This window comes from Vulpes lagopus, chromosome 1, assembly GCF_018345385.1.
Source record: "Vulpes lagopus strain Blue_001 chromosome 1, ASM1834538v1, whole genome shotgun sequence".
Lineage (NCBI taxonomy): Eukaryota > Metazoa > Chordata > Mammalia > Carnivora > Canidae > Vulpes > Vulpes lagopus.
Window position 1 is genome coordinate 32,947,170 of NC_054824.1, and position 21,557 is coordinate 32,968,726.

The 21,557-nt window shown below is 32.0% G+C and overlaps 1 protein-coding gene across 1 annotated transcript in view; it reads left to right on the top strand.

The window, feature by feature from the left end:
* LOC121486486 (pleckstrin homology domain interacting protein) overlaps positions 1-21,557 on the top strand; it is a 131,840-nt gene that overhangs the window by 49,987 nt on the left and 60,296 nt on the right. Inside the window, exons 9-16 of the mRNA XM_041747395.1 lie at positions 1,973-2,043; positions 3,415-3,515; positions 3,609-3,649; positions 4,594-4,692; positions 5,513-5,666; positions 6,092-6,226; positions 18,408-18,536; positions 19,866-20,091. Coding sequence (XP_041603329.1) covers positions 1,973-2,043; positions 3,415-3,515; positions 3,609-3,649; positions 4,594-4,692; positions 5,513-5,666; positions 6,092-6,226; positions 18,408-18,536; positions 19,866-20,091 — 956 coding nt within the window. The remainder of the gene's footprint in view (positions 1-1,972; positions 2,044-3,414; positions 3,516-3,608; positions 3,650-4,593; positions 4,693-5,512; positions 5,667-6,091; positions 6,227-18,407; positions 18,537-19,865; positions 20,092-21,557) is intronic.

The following is a 21,557-nucleotide window of genomic DNA, read 5'->3' on the forward strand; positions in this document are numbered from 1 at the left end:
ACTCTCATTTTATAGATGAGGACAGTGAGGTACAGAAATGTTAACTTGCCTAAGGTCATACACCTAATAAGAGGCAGAGCTGGAATTGCCTGAGTCCAAGGCCTTATCTTAAAATACTTCCTCAAATGTGAATTTAAAAATAAATTAGTTATACCTGTACAACTGTTTTTTTGCCTTTAAAAAATTAAAGTCCTTGTAAAATGGCAACCTATATTATTATTTGCATATCATGATTAAGTTGCAACCAAATGATTGCTTAACACTTACAAGAATGATTGTGCCAAAAGTTAACAAAAACGTAGGGCTAGGATCCATAAGGTATTAATTAAAATAGTGCATTAGATTGCCTTTATAATTTCAGATTAATTTATTTAAATTACAGTTACTTGAATTTTACTCTGAATAATTAAGTGGTAAGAATGTTTTAGTCACTTTGTTTCTACAGAGTTCTGTTCATGCTCAGTTATGTTAAGTCCTGTGACTAAAAAAAATTGTTATGTCACTTTAAAAATTTATATACAGGGACGCATGGGTGGCTCAGTTAAGTGACCGACTCTGGGTTTTAGCTCAGGTCACTATCTCAGGTTCCTGAGATGGAGTCTCACGCTGGGCTCCATACATAGCACAGAGTCAGCTAGGACTCTCTATCTCCCACTGCACACACCTTTGCATAACAGCATGCTCTCTTGCTCTCAAATACATCTTTTTAAAAATTACTTATAAATGGGGATCCCTGGGTGGCTCAGCAGTTTAGCACCTGCCTTGGGCCCAGGGCATGATGCTGGAGTCCTGGGATCGAGTCCCACATCAGGCTCCCTGCATGGAACCTGCTTCTCTCTCTCTGCCTATGTCTTTGCCTCTCTCTCTCTGTCTGTCATGAATAAATAAATAAAATCTTTTTTAAAAAATTATTTATAAATGTATTTTAAAATTTTTTAACAAATACTTTTGTTTTCTGTATCAGTCAAAAAGATTTTTCTTGTTCCAAATATATAGCTGATAGATCATAAGTATTTTGTACTTTTTCCCCCTATATGATCTCAAAACTTAAACCATTCTGTGTTCATTTGCTATGGATTGTAGAAGTTATGCAGGTGTATTCAGTTAAGGCTCTATAATTATTTTTTAAATTTTCTTCCCTGATATCCTTAGAAAAACTAGGTCAAAATGTATGTTAAGTAGGGCTTAAAAAAATCACTGTATTGGAGCATTACAAATATATTGTATTGGAGCTGGTATGTTGTAAAAGTCTATAATTTTTCTTTCTTTAGTATCATTAATTGCAACAAACATTTAATGTCCATAGTGCTAATATAAGACATAATTTATAACCGTTACATAATTGGTGTAAATATATATGAGTGTAGATCACTGTCTTCTGTAGCTGACTATCTTGAATGAGAATTATAGTTGATCTAAGATTCAAACAGTCTTCAGATATTCACTGGGATGAGTGTAAGATTCTTTCTGGAGTCTTAAAAGGTGTATTTCATCGCATCAGATAATAAACAGAGGAAAATGTTTAACAGTGTCTAACGTTGAAAAGGTTTATTACCTAAACCTAATGGTATACATAAGCCACAGGAGACAGCATCTATTTTGCTAGTGTGCTCACATTTACAAATGACTTTCTAATGTATTTGTGCATTGCTACTGTACTGTATGAAAAACTGAGAACCTGTTAAATTTGATTAGAAGTAAGTGTAATAACTACATCTCTGACGTGGCAGTGGCTTTGAGAGTGTTTCACGTGTGGATCTTGTATAATCAGAAGCTCCTACAAAATCTGTAGGATTTTGCCATAAGATCTGCTGATCACGACACAATGATTTTCAACTTGTTTTTAGGAAGGGAGCCATCTGTTGCTTCTTATTTAATTTTGTCATTCTGTGATTATTTTTTGAAACAGCTCATTTCTGGTCTTGCTGACCCCTTTGGGGATATTTTTAATTATTTATATTTTGTATTCTAGTCCAAGACCTGCTAAATTTACAGAGCGTCCTCGGCCTGGAGTTCAAATGATCTGTTCTTCTTTTAGTGCTGGTGAGATGTTTTTCGCCCAAATTTTCCACTTAAAGTTGTACATTAGAAAGCTTTTAGTGGAACACATAAGATTTTGAAAATACTTACTATTGTAATATAAATCATATTTGCATACATATACCAGGGGATGGTCATAAATTAGAAATACTTGAACTTTCCTAGAGTTATTTTATGTATTCACATGACTAAGAATTTTTTTGAGACCATAATGCTCTGGTAAGAGAGAAGAGTTTCAGAATTGACTCTGTTAAAGAATAGATCTTTGAATAGTTATCTCATCGGAAGAAAGATATTTTAGATATGTTTTATATTTTCATAGAGTTTGGAAGTAACCTGTAGCTAAGTAAAATAAATTTGGTTGTAATTGTAAATCTTTGTTAATTACCTTGCTCCAAATTTTTCTTTGTTTTATAAAAGGTAGCTATATAGCAGTGCTGAAACCCCATCTATGTTTTGAGTTTATACAGTAGCATTTTGAATGGATATGTCTTTTTAAACAAATTTCAACTAGAATATTTGAAATGAATTGATGAGAAAATGTAATGAAGCATCAATAGATTTAATACTTAAGTGTTCCTAATACCAGTTCCTTCCACATTTACCTCCAGTTTTACTTATCTTTTCAATTGATAATTGTGGATAGCAGTAGTACCTGAGATAGGTGATTGCAAACTAATGACATAAATCTGTTTTTGCCATATTAATATGTTTCTCACTTCTAGATTTCTACGGCTACTGCCATGAAGATAGTTTTCCTTTTAGTAATAACAATCATAGGCACTATCCATGATTTCAGAGTACTCTGTAAGCAGTTCTGTTATATAGCACTGTTTTCAACACTGTGGGAGAGTGTTGATTCCAAGGAGAGAGGGTAAATTGCATATATAAATAATGCAATGCAAAGTAGAATATATGTGCTATGAGAAGAAGTCTTAAATAAGAGTTCAGAGGATGGCAGGCTCATTTGATTGCAGAGTTGCAAAGACAACCTACTGAAGAAACTGGGCCCTAAAACTTTGATAGGATTTTAACAGAAGAATGTGGCAAGAGAAGGACCTAGGCAGTTAAAAGGCATGTTTTCTAGGGAGCATGACTGATAATTTTAACATAAAATTATGTAATTAGTGAAGTCATTGGTAGTAGAAATCTTCTATAAGTATTGAAAAATTTATCTTAGTTAAAGGTGTGTTTGTAAAGGTAAAAGTTTATTAAGTTCGGGTTAAGATGTGTTACATACTTAGGATAAATATGTATACTTCTAGAGTAAAATGCTAATCATCAGTATATATCATGGTAATGTTGCTTGCATTTTATTTAATTTTCAGAGATTTTGAAATTATGTTTTACTGATAAATGTTTGTTATTCCTCAGGTGGAATGTTTCTGGCAACAGGAAGCACAGATCATATTATTCGGGTTTATTTTTTTGGATCAGGTCAGCCAGAGAAAATATCAGAATTGGAGTTCCATACTGTAAGTACTGGTAAAAAGAATTAGATTGGAACAATTTTAAATGAGTCTAATAGTTTATATTCAGGATTCTCTTTTTTATCTGCTTATATGTAGGACAAAGTTGACAGTATCCAGTTTTCCAACACTAGCAACAGGTAAAATAATTATTTTTGTTTGTAAATTTAATTCTAATTTAAAATTTTCAAATAAAGACGTTTCTTGTAGTCAGATTTTAATTGAAATTATATACAGACTAGCCAACTAAAATATAAAGGTTGTGACCAGTCATACTAAAAAGTGACTATAGGGGATCCCTGGGTGGCGCAGCGGTTTGGCGCCTGCCTTTGACCCAGGGCGCGATCCTGGAGACCCGGGATCGAGTCCCACGTCGGGCTCCCGGTGCATGGAGCCTGTTTCTCCCTCTGCCCCTCTCTCTCTCTCTCTCTCTCTCTCTCTGTGACTATCATAAAAAAAAAAAAAAAAAAAAAGTGACTATAGCCTGAGTGTATCTTTATGTTTTGTGTTAATGTTTATTTAGCCACTTTTAATAATAGGGACTTTTATCCACCCTATATTTTTTCTGTACATGTCAGAGTGTAGGGAAACTTTTAGTAGAGTTTGAAAATATATCATAATGTAATATTTGAGGCAGAACTGTTTATTGATGATAAGCTTAAATGATATAAATGTTATAAATTTCCCCAGATTCTTCTTTTAAAATGAAAGAAAGCTATTTCTAAGCACCTTGAATAAAAGAAGTCAAGTTCTTTAATACTGAGAAGAAAATCAATATTTTTCCATTGGAAAATATTGATTCTATTTGTAAGGTAGTAAATAGTGGCCTTGAATAACTGTTGAATGTTATTTTGTGATTTAACCATACACATTAGAATGTATTTATATAAATTTTTAAAAGCCCATAAAGTTGCAGAAGTTCTTAGTTTTGCAGAGAATATCTGAGAGAGTAATCTCTTGTATTAGAATGCTGTGTAAGTAAAGAGAAGTACTCTTTAGTATTTTGAAAAACAGCTCTAGAAATACGCATTTTGGTTAAGTACATGTGATTTGGGGGGGGCGGTTTGGGCTTCCTTTAATACAGATTTGTAAGTGGGAGTCGTGATGGAACAGCACGTATTTGGCAATTTAAACGAAGAGAATGGAAGAGCATTTTGTTGGATATGGCTACTCGTCCAGCAGGGTAAGAAATCAAATTTAAAATCTTATATCCATAAAGATAGATCATTTAAAGTATGTTATATTATAGGTTGATGTGACACTCAGCCTATAAAAACATATGTCATAATTCATGTTAAAATGATTACTTTTCTATAATAATTAGTGCTATCGGAGATAGAGGATATTTCTGAAATAATTTTTTTTCTATATGTATGAGATGATCTGCATTAAGGACTTTTTCCAGTTCAATTTGTTAAGGAGGTGATAGTACTGTAGGAATACTTGTAAGTTTTGCTAGTTTTCTTCAGAAAGTGGGACATACTGTATTATTCATCAGTCACAAAGAGATGATATAATATGTTACAGAGGGATGATTATAGTATATGTAATGGTTCTCTCTAGCCAAGACAAGTTATATTTCACCTTGTAACTGTTATTTGGTTTTAGTATTTAATAAATTAACTGTACTTGTATTTGTATGTAGTAGTCTCAGATGGATGGGAGAGCAAAGCAGTTAGCAGGGCATGACACCAGCAGTAAAGGATGGATAGTGAGCAGCATGGCACAGAACTCTTGGATCTAGATAAAGTTAATAGATAACATGCTCAAGATCATCTATTACTAAGGGCTTTAGGAGTGCTGAAATCCTGGGTTCGCTGACTCAGTGGAATGATTTTTGCCCTTATTCTTTGTTGATTCAAACTATTCTTAATTGTTGAATGATAGTTATCCATGCAATGAATGTAAATATAAATTATAAGAAAACACATTTAGGTTTTTGTCATAGTAGTATTTTAATAAATAATATCAGTGTAAACAAATACTGCCTCCATCACTTTCAGCCAAAACCTTCAAGGAATAGAAGATAAAATCACAAAAATGAAAGTAACTATGGTAGCTTGGGATCGACATGACAATACAGTTATAACTGCAGTTAATAACATGACTCTGAAAGTTTGGAATTCTTACACCGGTCAACTAATTCATGTCCTGATGGTGAGAAAAAAACAAAAAGACTCATTTTTATTTGGTATAATGAAGATAATTATAGAATGGACTATTTTCATTGAGAAAATCTTTTATATAAAGTTAGCTTAAAAATGTTGCTAAATGGATAACAGATCTTTGTGGTAGATAAATAATTTTAAAATATAGTTAAAATGGTTTGGCTTGGAAATCTAGATCCTTGCTGTCATTTAGCATGTAGGGCTGCATCAGTAGTAGTCTCAGATTTCACCAAATGATAGCGAAACCTTGGATGGTGGTATTAGCTCAGCTTCATTATACATAGATAAATTTGAAGATTTTTGCCACTTTAATAATTCTTAGAATTCAAATTCTAGAAATGTTGCCATATTAATATTTGATTGAATTTCCATTTTTAAAATTTATAATTCTTTACCACTTCAAAAATATTTCAGGGTCATGAAGATGAGGTATTCGTCCTTGAGCCACACCCATTTGATCCGAGAGTTCTCTTTTCTGCTGGTCACGATGGAAACGTGATAGTGTGGGATCTGGCAAGAGGAGTCAAAATTCGATCGTATTTCAATATGGTAATTATCAGTCTCTTCATTTTATAGATGCTAAAGGTTTGGGGACTCCGTGCAGGTATTCTGCATATCACAAAGGAAATCCATTTAGGAGTTTGGTTAGACATTATTTTACTTTTAAGTTTCAAAAAGAGTTTTGAATTGTACACTTTTATTTAGATGTTAAATTTAAAAGAAAATTGTGCATATTACAGTACATGTATATTGGTCATAACTAATTTGGTTTTTAAAATAGTTTTAACAGTGATACTTTGAGAGACTCACAAGTATGAAAATACAATATAATATAAATAAGAGAAATTTTGGAAAATAATGTGAAAAAATTTTAAATATCTAAATTTTGGTATTGTACTTTAAAAGTCTTATTGCGCAACAGAATTTGATTCCAGTACCATCATTTTATGTATTTATTCAAGTTTTATTTATAAACTTTTAAGTAATCTTTATGTCTCACATGAGTGGGTCTCATGCTCTTCTAACTGAGCCAGCCAGGCACCCACATCCTAATACACTCATTTTAAAGTTAAAGCCAAATTAAAGGCATTCTGGTTTTTTTATCAAATTATAGTATATTAGATATTATTTCAGCCCATTCCTCTTCACATTTTGCTTCATATATAGATTTTTAGTATATTTTGCTGAGTATTGGAATTGTAATGGTATAATATCACATACAACTTGCTGTGCATTGTTAACACATCTCTGTAACCACTGTATGAAGTTTTCCTCAAATACTTGGTTTATCCAGTAATAACATATTTTTAATCTATTTTTATATATCAGAGATAACTTTCAACAAAATAAAAAAAACTTTCATTTCTATTTCAGGATCTTTAGATTTTTTTTAAATAATTATAGAAACCTCGTAATGAATTATGAAACACTGTAGTCAGAGTTATTTTGCCAGAGAAAAATTTCAGAAGTGTCATTTGTGAAATACAGTGGTTTGTGAAAAGAATTCATGAAAGTGATATTATACTTGATTGATAATCATAGAAAAGTTACTTCTGTATAGTCAGAAATAATAAGATCATTTGGGAGGAATAAGATGCAAGAGTTTTCATTAGTGAAGGAATTGAGTTGGCTGTCTTTATGGATACCTTAGTGTTATTAAAAAGTAAGAATGAAGATTTGTCAAATTCTCACTCTTCTAAAAAGATTTAATTATTTGGAGTACAATTTTTAGTGATAAATGGATTTCCTTAGTGATATTGTACAGATATGTTTTTAAGAGCAAATAACTTAAGTATGCTGGTAAAGAATTCATTCTTTTTCTATCCTTGTGTTTCTGGTTTGCTCCTTTTTGGGACGTCTCTGTTAAATAAAAATATTAGTTGTTTCTTAATTTGTCTTTATAGCTTCAAAAGAAAACAATTTGTGGCCTATACATTTATTAGTGACTTTTCTTAGTAATTTCATATTTTAAAAGGCATTGGTGTGTTAGTAGAGTGTTTGGAGGGAAAGTTTTCTCTCATACTTGAATACTGCTTTCACCTTTAAGCTACAAAGGTGAATTTTTCCTCATCAGGTAAGTTAATCACACTAATGTTCCACCTTATGTTATAAAAATTGGAATACATTGAGATTGAAGTGATTTGCTCTTAGAACATCATAAATTAGTGAGATAGCCAGAAACAGAAGTCAGCCATATTATATGTATATTCTTTGAAATTAGCTAGGGGATTAGTTACATTACTACTGCCTTAAAAATTGTTTTAATAAGAGTTTTAGAAAAGCTATTTTTCCTGTTGTTCAAGATATGAAAAGCCTCTAAAGGGCAGAAGAAACAGCTTTAATAATTAACCGCAATAAGTGGAATTGGATGGTGTCCATAGAATACTCAAATTGAGAAAGACAAAACATAGACTTAAAGGATTAAAAATATATCCTGCATTTAAAAAACTAGAAAATGAAAATATCCTCTTTTTAGTTTTTCGCAAGAGTTTTAATGACTTCCAAAATACTTGTACATATTACCTCATTTGGGTCTCATGAAAACTTTGTAATGTAATCATGGTAGATTTTAGATTTTATTACTAGATTTACGGATGGAGTAACCGTGTAGAGATGAATTTCTTTGCACAGGTTTACCTAGGTCACAGTGCTATATAAAAGAGTACTTGGGGTTTAGACCCATATTTTTTTGTCCATTGTTACTATGTTAATGCCAGCTCTGGTTAATGATTGACCATTGCACAGCTAACTTCCAGTGCTACCTAGTTAGTGATAGGTTACCAGAAGAAAATGTTTTTATAATAATATTAACCCTGAGTATAGATGCTTTAAGATCTTGTAATTTAGCTTGATGATTTTTTTCTCTCTTAATTTATAAGTTATCTAAGTGCCCTACTTTTTGCTCTTTTGTTCATTTCATTGTTTATCTATGGACAAATGGAAGATAAAGCATCCAGCATTGCTATTAAGAAAATAAAAGCAAAAAAAAAAATAAATAAAAAATAAAAAATAAAAAAAAAGAAAATAAAAGCAGTTTGAGGGGGGGAGTAGAAGCTTGTGCTCACTGTCCACTCTCCCGAATGTTGACTTTTGGTTATACTAGTAAAAAGTATTTGGCTGTGTAGCACCCGCAACTTTTTGAGTTACTAAAATACCATATAACTTGAAGAAGTACAAATTCAAACCTTTATATTAAATTGTACTAGTAATTATAAGTTTATCATAAATAAACTTATGTAATCATAAGTAATCATAAATATTTTTTGAATGCTCTATAGAGGGACTAATTATAGTGCCTTGGAAAATTTAAGGATAAATAATTCTAGTGGAATACTCCTGTTTAGACTAGAAATGGTGAAAGATTAGATGAAGTTTTATTAAAACTAAGTAATATTTCATGTGAGTTTTAAAAATCAAAGCTTACAACTCTGATTTTAAATAAATAAATTCACCATTAAACCTATAGTTAGAAAATAAGGCATGTAAGTTACCTTTAAAATAATAAAAATTTGATATACAAATTCTTTAAAATATAAGTTATTATCAATCATATTTTGAGGATACTGCTTTACTATTGGGTTTTCTTTTTATAATAAATAGATTTTCCATTTGAAATTCATAATACCTTTGCAAGAAGTAAAATCATGTAACAAAAATTATGTTGTGTTAATCAGCATTTTACTATACCTTTCGTATTACAAAAATTAAATGAAATTTTAGAAATTGTCAAAAATTCTGTATTATTGAAAACCTTTTCACAGGTGAAAAGTTGAGCTTTGTAAATGCCCGTGTTTGACATACAGTAATTTTTAAAATAAACTTTTTAATAGAAATTAATGATACATTTAATAAATTTAAAATATGAGACATTGAGATATTAATACTGCCCTGATAGTCATCATTCTGGTAAATATTTTAATTCTTTTTTCCCTGTATCAAGCCTTGGCTTAAACTTTTAAAAATCTGAACTCTTTTTTAGGACCACCTAAATTTGTAGACGAGGGTTGCGATTAAGAATTGAGATAAAGATTTTATTACTGGTTTGCTTATATAATCCCCTAATTGATTTCATTTCAGAATCTAATAAATAGATTCTCAATTTGCTAGTGGTATTGTCTAGAAAAAGTGATTTACTTATCTTTATTGTTAGATTTCCTCTTAAATCAAGGATCTTAATGATAAAAGGTGGATGTTGGGTTTGCTTTTGTTATATACAGGAAGTATATGACAAGTGAGGTATGACAGAGCATGAAGTGAAATAGACAATATATGTTTCTTGTAGCCTTCCCACCATTATTTCATCCTTAACTAAAAACAAAGTAATCTTAAAATAAACTTTTAATAGCATAGTGTATTTGCTGGAAAAATGTATAAGATAGAAACTTTAATCTTGGACTTTCTTATGTCTTTTTTTTTTTTTATGAGCCAGATAATGAAACTAAAGAGAATTTTGTAGAGAAGATTATGATAAGACAACTTATTATTTTAAAATACATATATATAAATTCCAGCTCTTAAGATTTACTTATCTACATCATCTAAAAACTATGTCAGTTATTTATGTTATAGCTGAACAGTCCTTATATAACTTAAGTATTAACGATAAAAGTACATTTTTTTGTCAAAGGCAGATAGTGTATATTAAGAATAGTCTAAACTATTCAGATAGAGTTTAGCAAGCCAAGTATAGCTTCGTTTTTATAGTTGTTTTAAACTCTAGTTTCAAGGCTTTCAAACTTCAATTTGATGTTAAAAGGTAGATAAATTATTCCCAGAAGTAACTTGAAAATATGTGCAAACTCAGAATTGAATTTGAAGGATTTTGTAATATTCCAATTCTTTGAAAGAGATAGGCAAGTTTGGGGCTTTAATATAACCAAAAGTGTTCCTAAATACAAAGTTGTTTTATAGCCTTTTTTCCCTTAACACAGTAGAGCTATGTTTTAACTGTAAGTTTAAATGAATGATAAATCATTTTGAAAAAAGACTTTCAAATTTCTTAGTACTAGGCTATTTGATTATTAGATAGTAAGTAAAAGATGTTTGGAGTGAGATTGTAGACCCCACATTAGTAGCTTTCCTCCTGTTTCTGGTGCTTTTGCTTTATCTTTCTTGTTCCCTTTCTTTTCTCTGTATCTATTATTCTAGCTGTGTTTATGACTCTTTTTCCATATCTTTCTGTTTCTGTCAATGTTACTCAAAGCTGTAGTTTGTTGCCTCTTGTCTGGTTTTGATTTTAATTGAAGAGTACAATGTCTCCTTCTAGAAGGCAATTTTACTGAATTTAAGTTTTGCTTTACTTTTGTTGTTTCATGAGTAAATTCCAAATAACAATTTTTATTTAATTAAAATTTTCCTTATTTTTATAATTAACCTTTCTTTTACTTGAGATTTTTAAAAAATGTTCCAGTGTCCACTAATCCAGAACAATATATTTCTCCTTGCAACGTTCCAAACAAACAGAGGCTGCCAATCCACCACTCAGAATTTTTGCACATGCATACTTCTGACAAAATGTTCTCAGTGTGACCTCTAATTTCATTTAAGACAATTGTAGCTGTATATATCTAGGAAAGGCAGAAAGAGAAGCTCAAAATAGGTATCTCATATCGTGTTCTCTTGTGAATCAAGATTTCAAGGTAAATCTTTGTTTCTCTCCTTCTCTCCTTCCTTTTTTTCTTTCATCTCTCCATCTCTTTCATTACCTATCTATCTCATCTAACAAGATGCCGTATATCTGCACTCTATGTTAAAAGGATTCTTTGATGCTTCTAGTCAAGAAGCATCTCTGGGCAAGAAATTACCTTCAATCTTCTGAGTATAAACTATAGTTATTGTCAGTTTCAGGTTTCTGGGGTTCTCTAGATCCTGTCTCTTTCTCATCTTTGGTATCAAAAACATCTTAAAATCATTGCCATGGATGTGAGTTTGTCTCTGTATCTTGTCATCCTGTATTATGTTTAGTGAATTACTTTTATGTAATTCTCTGACATGGTCTATGAGTTACTATCATAAGGGTGTTGAGATTTGATAGTTACACAGGGAAGTGTGTACAATTATACAGAATGTAAACATACAGGTGAAAGACACTTTAAATAGCAAATATTTCAGTGTTTATTTTGTGCATAAACACAAACATGGAGACCACAAGGAACAGTAAGACATGGTCCTTATTTTTAGCCAGCGATGGTAGCGCGGTATATGAGAAAAATAATTGCTATATCTGAAGATAGAGGGATCACTTCAAGGTGGATGATCAGAAGATGTTTTGTTGAGGAGAAAGAATTAAAATTGTGTGTTGAAAAAATAAAAATTGAGTCAGAAAGATACTCATTTATATAAATAAGAGGAATATTATAAATAGCAAAGCAGGAAGTGTTAAAACGTACATACAGTAATTTAGAAAGTTTGTCTGGAATAGACTTTGAAAAAGTGAATGATAAGATGGAAAGCATAAGTTGATGGTTTCATGTTATCTTTTTAAGTGTAAAGAATAGTTAACAGAGTGGGATTTTTGGTAAATTATCTTATATTTTAGAAACAAGGGGAAAAGTTTGATTGCCAGCAGTACTATTTCAAGTATGAAGTTGAATAGGTTGGGAAATAACTACTTTTATCAAATCATAATGAAAATTTGTAGGTAGGAAATTTGTGAAAGAAAAATACATTTGTATAGGACTTGGTGTTTTGTGACTGATAGAGGGATTAGGGCTTGATAGTGACAGAAGATTTAATAATTTAAATTAAAATGATTAAATTTAAATTAAAGTAATTTAATATGTGGAGAGTATTGAGCCTGTATTGAGCTTGTATTAAAAATATTAATGGAGGGACGCCTGGGTGGCTTAGCAGTTGAGTGTCTGCCTTTGGCTCAGGGCGTGATCCCAGGTCCGGGGATCAAGTCCCATATCAGGCCTCTTGTAAGGAGACTGCTTCTCCCTCTTCTATGTCTCTGTTTCTCTGTGTCTCATGAATAAATAAATAAAATCTTTTTTAAAATAAAATATTAACAGAATATGAATGATGTGAAAAACTTTTTTTTTTTTTAATTCGTCTTTGTTTGTCGTAGCATTGGACGACCTGTGTGGAAATGGCTAGGCAACACTTGGAAATAGACTACTTAGAGGGTCTAGGAGTAGAAAGAGATCTTGGAGTCTTCCATGTAGAATGCTGTTTATTTACCTCATGGAGATAGAGCAGTATAGAGGGCTTAAAACTAAACTTTTAGAAGTAGTCCTATTTCTTCACTAGGGAATGAAGAAAAGATCCAAATCTCTTGAGAATATATTAGAAAGGTACATGCTAATATCATGTTGCAGGCCAAAGGAGGAGAATAGATTACAAGGAGGACTGATTAATAAAATTGCAGCCTTCAGTGAAATTAGAATAGAGGTGAACAGAATGCTATTAAATTGAAGATGAGTTATTTATTTTGATAATAAATGTTCTTTTGATGAAAATTAGAGCTGATTCTTCAAAATCACTTTTATATATTGGTTCTACCAAGCCAGTTACAGCAACTTCCTTTTTTACATAAATTTACTTATGTTGGCAGTACTTAAATAGCTTCCTTTAATTAATATGTAATGATGTTAAATATAAATTAAAGAATCTTCAATATTAAAGGAAACATTCATTTACTAATGGTCTTTTAAGATAATTTGATGACACCCAGACTATTGGAGTATAGAAAACTTCCCTTAAGATATATTTTTTGTTTACACTGTAACTACCATAATCGATTAGAAAGTAGTAAAAGCATATTTTAATCTGTATGACACTATCTTCAGTATCTAGTGCACTTTCTTAATTAAATTTATTTCTCCCCAGGTAGATAAACTTTGAAAGTTCTTTATACTTAAGGATTTTATAAGGGTAATTCTTAGCATAAATTCCATTTCCCCGCTGTTTTATTCTTGGGATATGAGTCTATATAGACTCACAGAATAGTGAGGGTGTTCAGAATTTTAAATTATGGAGAATTTTCTAGGTAGGATGCACCCGTCTAAACAGTTATTAATATATATATATATTATTTAAGATATATATATTATTTAAGATGTAATATATATATTATTTAAGATGTTATTTGGAGAGAACACGGGTTCATGCACTTAGCTGGGGTGACACGAGGGGGTAGGCAGAGAGAATTGCAAGCTGACTCCTCACTTAGCACAGTGCCCGACACAGGGCTCAGTCTCATAACTGAGACCAGGACCTGAACCAAAATCAAGTCGGATGCTTAATCAACTAAACCGCCCAGGTGCTCCAGGCTCGTTCGTTTTTTAAAAATATACCAGTGTTGGGCATCTTGGTGGCGCGGTTGGTTAAGTGTCTGCCTTTAACTCAGGTCATGATCCTGGGGTCCTGGGATCAAGCCCCACATAGGGCTCCCTGTTCATTGGGGAGACAGCTTCTCCCTTTCCCTCTGTCCCGACCCCCAAGTCATGTTCTCTCTCTCTCAAATAAAATCTTTAAAAAAGAAAAAAAAAGAGACAAAAAAACTGACCCTGGTCACAGACATAGAATAATTCCTTAACAAGATGATTCTGCTTAAGATAGCCTATGTTCTGGGCAGCCCGGGTGGCTCAGTTGTATAGCGCCGCCTTCTTCAGCCCAGGGCCTGATCCTGGAGACCTGGAATCAGGTCCTACATCGGGCTCCCTGCATGGAGCCTGCTTCTCCCTCTGCCTGCGTCTCTGACTCTCTCTCTTTTTCTCTCTCTCTCTGCCTCCATTAATAAATAAATAAAATATCTTTTTTTTTTTTTTTAAAGGATAGCCCATGTTCCTAATTTGTATTGGGTTTCTCTAGGATTACATACCTCTCATATTCACCTTGAATGTGTGTTCCTCATGATTGATGTAACTTAACTTAGACCCTGTATAATTTTAGTCTACATTCTAGTGCTTTTAGAATCTAGTGCTTTTGGAATTTCATTTCCAGATTTGTCCAATTCTTCCAAAATGTTTTCCTAAATATCAGGTATTAGAATTTTAGAAAGGGATAGGACTCTGATGATATTTGGATTATTTCCATCATTTCACAGAAGATTAGGTGATTTGCCCATTATCAGAGAAGTCTCTTAGGTCTTAGACCTCATTTGAGTTATTCATTTTTAATTATTCATCTTTCTGCTTCACAAAAATTACATTAGAAGCTGTGACAGTATATTCTGCCTTGAAAAAGGTACTAGTATTCTTCATTAAATATGACATCATCATCATTAAAGCTCTTAACTCATTAGGTTTTTTATTTTTTTAAATTCTCTGTACACCTCTAAATTATTAAGATTTTGCTACTCATTTCTTGGAAATATTTATAGAATTCTTTAGTCAATATGAGAATTTCCCTACAAAAGAATTATTATTTTAACTCATCCAATCCTTTCATCTCTTGTTTTAAAAATAAAATAACTGTATCATAATTGCTGAATAAATTTTTTTTTGCACTTATTGGTAAATAGATAGCCCGGATTTTCTCAGCTTTTCTTATTGTGATTTAATGTGTATGAGTTTTATTGTGTGGTCTGTTTTTACATATGTCCCAAATATTTCTTAAGCATGCTTAATTTTATGAGAGGTAGTTCATCTAAAATTCACTTTGAAAATTTATCATTAGTATTTCCTTTCTTTCTGATTTTTAGTTTTCTATAGCATACGTTAAATAATAGCATAAGTTAAATACAATATTAAATTTTATGTTGACTTATTCTTTTGTTAAACAGCACATTTAATTTTGTAAGGGGCTTATATAACTTTAATATGGATAGAGAAGATATTTTCATCCTTTCGAGGTTGTTGGTTTGTTTTTTGTTGTTGTTTTTTTTAAGATTTCATTTATTTAATAGAGAGAGAGAGAGAGAGAGCCAGCCGGAGGAGGAGCAGAGGGAGAGGAACAAGCAGACTCTGTGCTGAGGGCGGAGCCAAACACATAGCTCAGTCTCAGGACCCTGGGATCATGACCTGAGCTGAAACTAAGAGTGGGGATGCTTAACCCACAGGGTCACCCAGGCTCCCCTTCATCCTTTTGGTTTTTGAATATAAGCTTCATTGTTTTTTAATTATATATAAATATTCAAAAGTGCCTTCAGTAGTAAATTTTTTTCTTTGGGAATTCTCCTAAATACTTTAAACTTGATGTGGTGAAATCATTTCAGAAAGAAATACTTAACTTTCTTTTTTGGTTGGCTTAATCACAGCATAATCATAAAAACAGTTACAGTGTATTTATTTATAAAAGGAAAGTAAAATATTTTTCTACTTTGTATCAACTGGAAGACCTAGTCTGCATTTTGTAGTTAACGTTTATTATTGGAGGAGCCATTACTAAAGATAAACTTAGCATTTTAATTAATAAGGTTATGGACAACTTTTCTAATTAATTCATGAGTAGATTCTTTCAGTGCCTCCTTTAATGAATAATGGTTAAGCCAAATAATGTGCTTTTACTTTTTTCTGATGTTCTGGATATAAACTTTTATTTTGTCCATATAAAAATCACTTCGAAGTTACACAGGTGCCTTATACCAAGAAAATTGATACTATCCTGCCATATTCAAACGTCATGTGTTATATAGGAAATGCAGTGATCTTCAGTAAGATTAATATCTTTTCTTTGCTTTTTTAAAAGTTTTCTAAGTTCCACATCTCCTATTCTTTTAGAGATCTATAAATTTGGCAACATTAGTAGATAGCATAGAAATAGGGTTGATTAATCCTCATATAGTCACCCCACACAAGAAAAGGAGAAAATGCAGCACAAGGTTGCCTAAACATCAATGAAGGATATCATACTTGTGAACATCTTTCTAACATCCTTTGTCATTGCTGAGTCAGACTTCTTTCAGATCTCTTCCTCTCTTCTACTCTGTACTTAGAATTGTAAACATAGGCTTATAATAATACCATTACATTTCTGGAAGTATTTATTAGAGTAGATTTATAAGTTGTTGCTTTTTTGTTTTTCATCTTTTGTGAAATTTTGAACTGAGATAAATACATCTAACACATAACCAAGGCAATTTGAATTCTTAATCTTGAATTTTTTATGTAAAATTCTATCTAGAGGTAAACTTTTTTCAAGTGGCTACTTATTTACAACAGTTCATGTAATTTTTATTTTGCCTAGAAAACATTGAAAGAGACCTGAATCCTGACATTCCTGCAGTTTTCTCTCTCATGTTTGGCAAATACCAAGTTATACTTACCTACTAATACTTGTGTGCTAATTGGGAGAAATAGTTGTATACTTTCTCATTTTTGAACAATTTTAAGCTAGAGTTGGAATCATTTCCCTTTGTCTGCTGTCTTATCCTCCAACTTTCTTCACAACTGAGAAATGATCCTGTTTCACTTATGACTCATTTTCTTGTTTGTATGGTAAATCTTTAAGTGTATTAGTCATCAGATGATAAGTTTACTGATTTTCTTGCATATGATTAATTTTAAGGAAAGTTATTCTTATTTCTTTTCTATTATTATCACTTTACAAAATACCATTAATAAACACCAGTGCACTCTTTCCTTCTTTTCAACATGCTAAAGAAAAACTAGTTTTCTTTTTGAGTCAATCCCTTTTGTGATAATATATTAACTTTTTAGGCAGAGCCCTTTCTTTTAGAGTGATAGTTTCTCTTTTGACCAAAATGAAAACTTTCCTTAAGAAATCAACTATTCTTCTTCTAAATTTTAATTTCACTTCCATATTTGGTGAACTACACATCCATTCCTGTGCCATTTTTTAACACTAACGAAAGAAAATTACCACTTCTCTCTTTTCAAAGCATTTCCTGGAATATTGGGATATTGCTAGTAAAACTCAATTGTTCTAGATCAGTGGATACCGGAACAGAGAGGAGGTATTTCTTACCTGATAATGTGTGTGTGTTCCGATTCTGCTAATCCAGAAATCCAATCGCATTTGTTGAAAATCATCCTTAGTTGTTATTTGTTAGGGAGTCAACTCCCTATTTTAGTTGTTTTCTGAAATTCAGTCCCTAGATGTGCTTTAGATAGGCTAGAATTTTTACCTCTTTCAGAACACTGCTAAAGAAGTTTTCAACTGGAACATAGTCTGAAGAAGCACTGAGAGCAAAAAAAATTCAGAGTGGTGATTGGCCACCTCTGTTTGATTGACAGGTTGCAGGGAGAAACCCATTCGTTCTGGATTAATGGAACTGGAAAACAGAAAACAATTATCAGGTAAAAAAAACCTTTTCTTTAACCTTTGAAATTCACCATTTAAAAGATGAGTCAGACCATCAAGGGAATTTATTACCAAAAAGAAAAAAAATTTAGTGTCTTGTGAGCAATGATCTCTGGCTACTTCTTCCAAGAGTTAACAAAAAAATCGCTACACATTGTCAGCCTTTGCTGAAAGGGCTTGATTAAATGCAGATAAGATGGAATGTAAGGTGCAATTACATTGTAAATGTGGCTTAAAGACATGAAGCAGAATTCTATGGGTGGGGGAAATTGATGTTCTATTTTCTGAATTTTGTCTGGTCTGTGTGTGCATAAAAAGAATACTTTGTTTTTCAAGGCTGTTAATCTGGCACTTTTCATGAATATTCACAAAAATTTTGTTACTATACTGTGTTATACATAATCTTCACTTCATTGGGATGTATACTTCTACATCTCTTTTACCATAAAATTTTAATAACAGTAGTGACCAGTTCTTTATATTTTAATGGCAACTTTCTCATTGTTGGTTAAATATATTTCAGATTGAAGGCCAAGGACATGGTGCAGTATTTGACTGCAAATGCTCTCCTGATGGTCAGCATTTTGCATGCACAGACTCTCATGGACATCTTCTAATTTTTGGCTTTGGCTCCAGTAGTAAATATGACAAGGTAGAGTATCATGATTCTGTATGGGTTTTTTTGTTTGGGGGTTTTTGGGTTATTTTGTTTTAAATCCATGGATGGTTAGGGGTTGTATTTCTTCAGGGGTGGATAAGCATCATTTATGCTTTCAACCTCAAAATTAAAGAATCAATCATATTTTAAGTATTCTAGGGACTTAAGTTTTAGAGAGAGGGTATATACAGCAGTTGTGAAATTCCTGTTCTCCGTAATAGACATTAGATGATAATTAGATCTTATTTAATCTTTACTTAGCCTGCTAGAGCAATGTACATTGTAATTCTAAAGCCAAGGATGGGAGAGATAGTCCATAGACTCTGAAATTATGTAAAATGTTTTATTTTATGGATAAAATGTATTTATCTGGGTATAAATCTGTGACTTTCATGTGGTTCTCAAAAATGTATGGCCTACTGATGGTAGCTAATATTTTTAAATACTAAAGAGTCTTATAGTGATTAAAAGACTTAAAAATTGAACAATTCATAGTTTAAGAAATTCCAAATAAACCTATAAAATTATGAAGCTACAGATGTGTCAGGTATGAGTTCACATTAATCATTTTGTGTCATTTCAAAAAATGTAGAAAATGCTCAACTGTTAGAAAATCACACCATGTTGATTTTTATGTTAATATTATATAAGTCACATTTATTGAATACTTAGGGGTTTTCTTAAATTGTATAAGGGATTTCACTAGAGTTTAATTCAAAGAATAAGTTAATTGAATGATTTCCCTTTGCAAAATGCTAAAACAGACAATTAGTATGTTTAATAGTTTAAAAAATAAGATAATGGTAGCTCTGTGAAAGTACTAGTAGTACTGCTGAATGATTTATACCTAGATTTGATTTTACCATTTAATTTGAAATTACACAACTTTAATTATCATGTTAGTGTTTTATGTATGCAATCTTTTGTTACAGAGAAAATTCAAAGCAACTGCTTTTCTGATCATGAAATTTAATGTAGGAGGGACGCCTGGGTGGCTCAGCAGTTAAGCATCTGCCTTTGGCTCAGGGCATGATCTCGGAGTCCCGGATTGAGTCCCACATCAGGCTCCCTGTGTGGAGCCTGCTTCTCCCTCTGCCTGTGTCTCTGCCTCCCTCTCTCTCTGTGTCTCTCATGGATAAATAAATAAAATCTTTTAAAAAAAATTAATGTTGGAATATAGTAAAGACTTATCATAAACTCAAAGAATATTCTTTTATGTTGTTGCTTAATACCATGATTTACATTAAGACATTGCCTTCCATTAGAAATTTAAAGTGATAAAGTTTTATTTTTCCAATCTTCTGTGGACCTTTCTTTTTTCAGATAGCAGATCAGATGTTCTTTCACAGTGATTATCGGCCCCTTATTCGTGATGCCAACAATTTTGTATTAGATGAACAGACTCAGCAAGCACCTCATCTCATGCCTCCCCCTTTTTTGGTTGATGTTGATGGTAATCCTCATCCATCAAGATATCAGAGATTAGTTCCTGGTCGTGAAAATTGCAGGGAAGAGCAACTCATCCCTCAAATGGGAGTGACTTCCTCAGGTAAGTGCTCTTTTTCATAGATAATCAAATTTTCCATTTCTAATGATGTCTTATAAAATTGCTAATTGGTAAAGCTTTGTTATTGTTTTGAACAAATGAGAAGTAAATGATTTGTAAATCTTAAAAAATGTTTCTAATGTCCTTTGAATAATGCTGAAGTATGTACTACAGGATAATTAAGGAACATTGGAGAGTTAAAGCAATAATCTTGGTCATTTATTTGTTTATTCATCTTTTCTGTGACACCTAAACTGGTATTCAGTAGTGAACTAATCAGATACCTTCCTTGTTTTCACGGAGTAAGATTAATAAACATAGTTATAAACAAATAGTTAAAACTTGTGATAAATGTTATTAAAGGGGATAATTTATGATGTGAAGAGAGAATAAGGCAAGATAGCCTATTCATATTGAAGATTGTTTTAAGAAGTGATCAACTTGTAAAATTTTAAGATAGGGATGAAAGTGTTGAGAGCTTTTTTAGTGAAATAATGGAGGGCAAAAGTCAAATTAGTTGAAGAATTGAAAGGGAGTTGAAAGACTAGAAAAATTTATGAGAGGGGCCTGGGTGGCTCAGTCCATTAAGCATCCCAACTCTTGGTATCAGATCAGGTCACCCAACTCTTGGTATCAGGTCAGGTCATGATCTACAGTCATGGGATTGAGCCCTGAGTCAGACTCCACCCTCATTGTGGAGTCTGCTTCAGATTCTTTTTCCCTCTCTGCCCAAACCACTCGTGCTCTCATTTTTTCTGTCAAATAAATTTTTTTTAAAGAGAAAAATTTATGAAAATATTTTAAGTTCTGAACTCCAGCATAATGGACAGAACTTCTAAGTAGATGGAAAGGATACATATGGGATGTAATATATAATGAATAACTTTTAAATAATGAATTTATATTCTGTAATTTGTGCAGAAAAACCATTTCACTGCATTACAGAGAGCCCATCTCTTATTTTCCTTTAAGGATTGGGCATGAAATTGCAATGAAGATGAACATATTGGATAGGAGGGGCCGCTCCTGACAGTGGCCATGCCCATTCAGGATGGAGGGTTAGGAGAAGCATTGGAAGAATAGTCGCTGCTGCAACTTGTGGAGAGTAGTACAATCTAATAGACCTGAATGTCTGGAGTATGTGAAATTAAAATGTCTCATACTACATGGACATAGCATGAACTCAAAGACTCTAAGAACAACTGATAGTATTCAAGAACTCTAGGCAGGTATTCAGATTAGAGAAATCTCAATTATTTAGAGAAGTCTTGATTATAGGACTAAAATTAAGATAAATGTCTTTAGTCTCTGAGGGGAACTGGGAAGTATCAGATCTTGCCCAGGTCTTGAAATAGGTACCTACGTTGAGATTTCGGGCACAAGGAAATGAGGAAAGGACTCATTAAAAATATCAATGCTACTTAATTTTCATGGTTATTACATTTTTCCTCCATTTAACTTTTTGTATA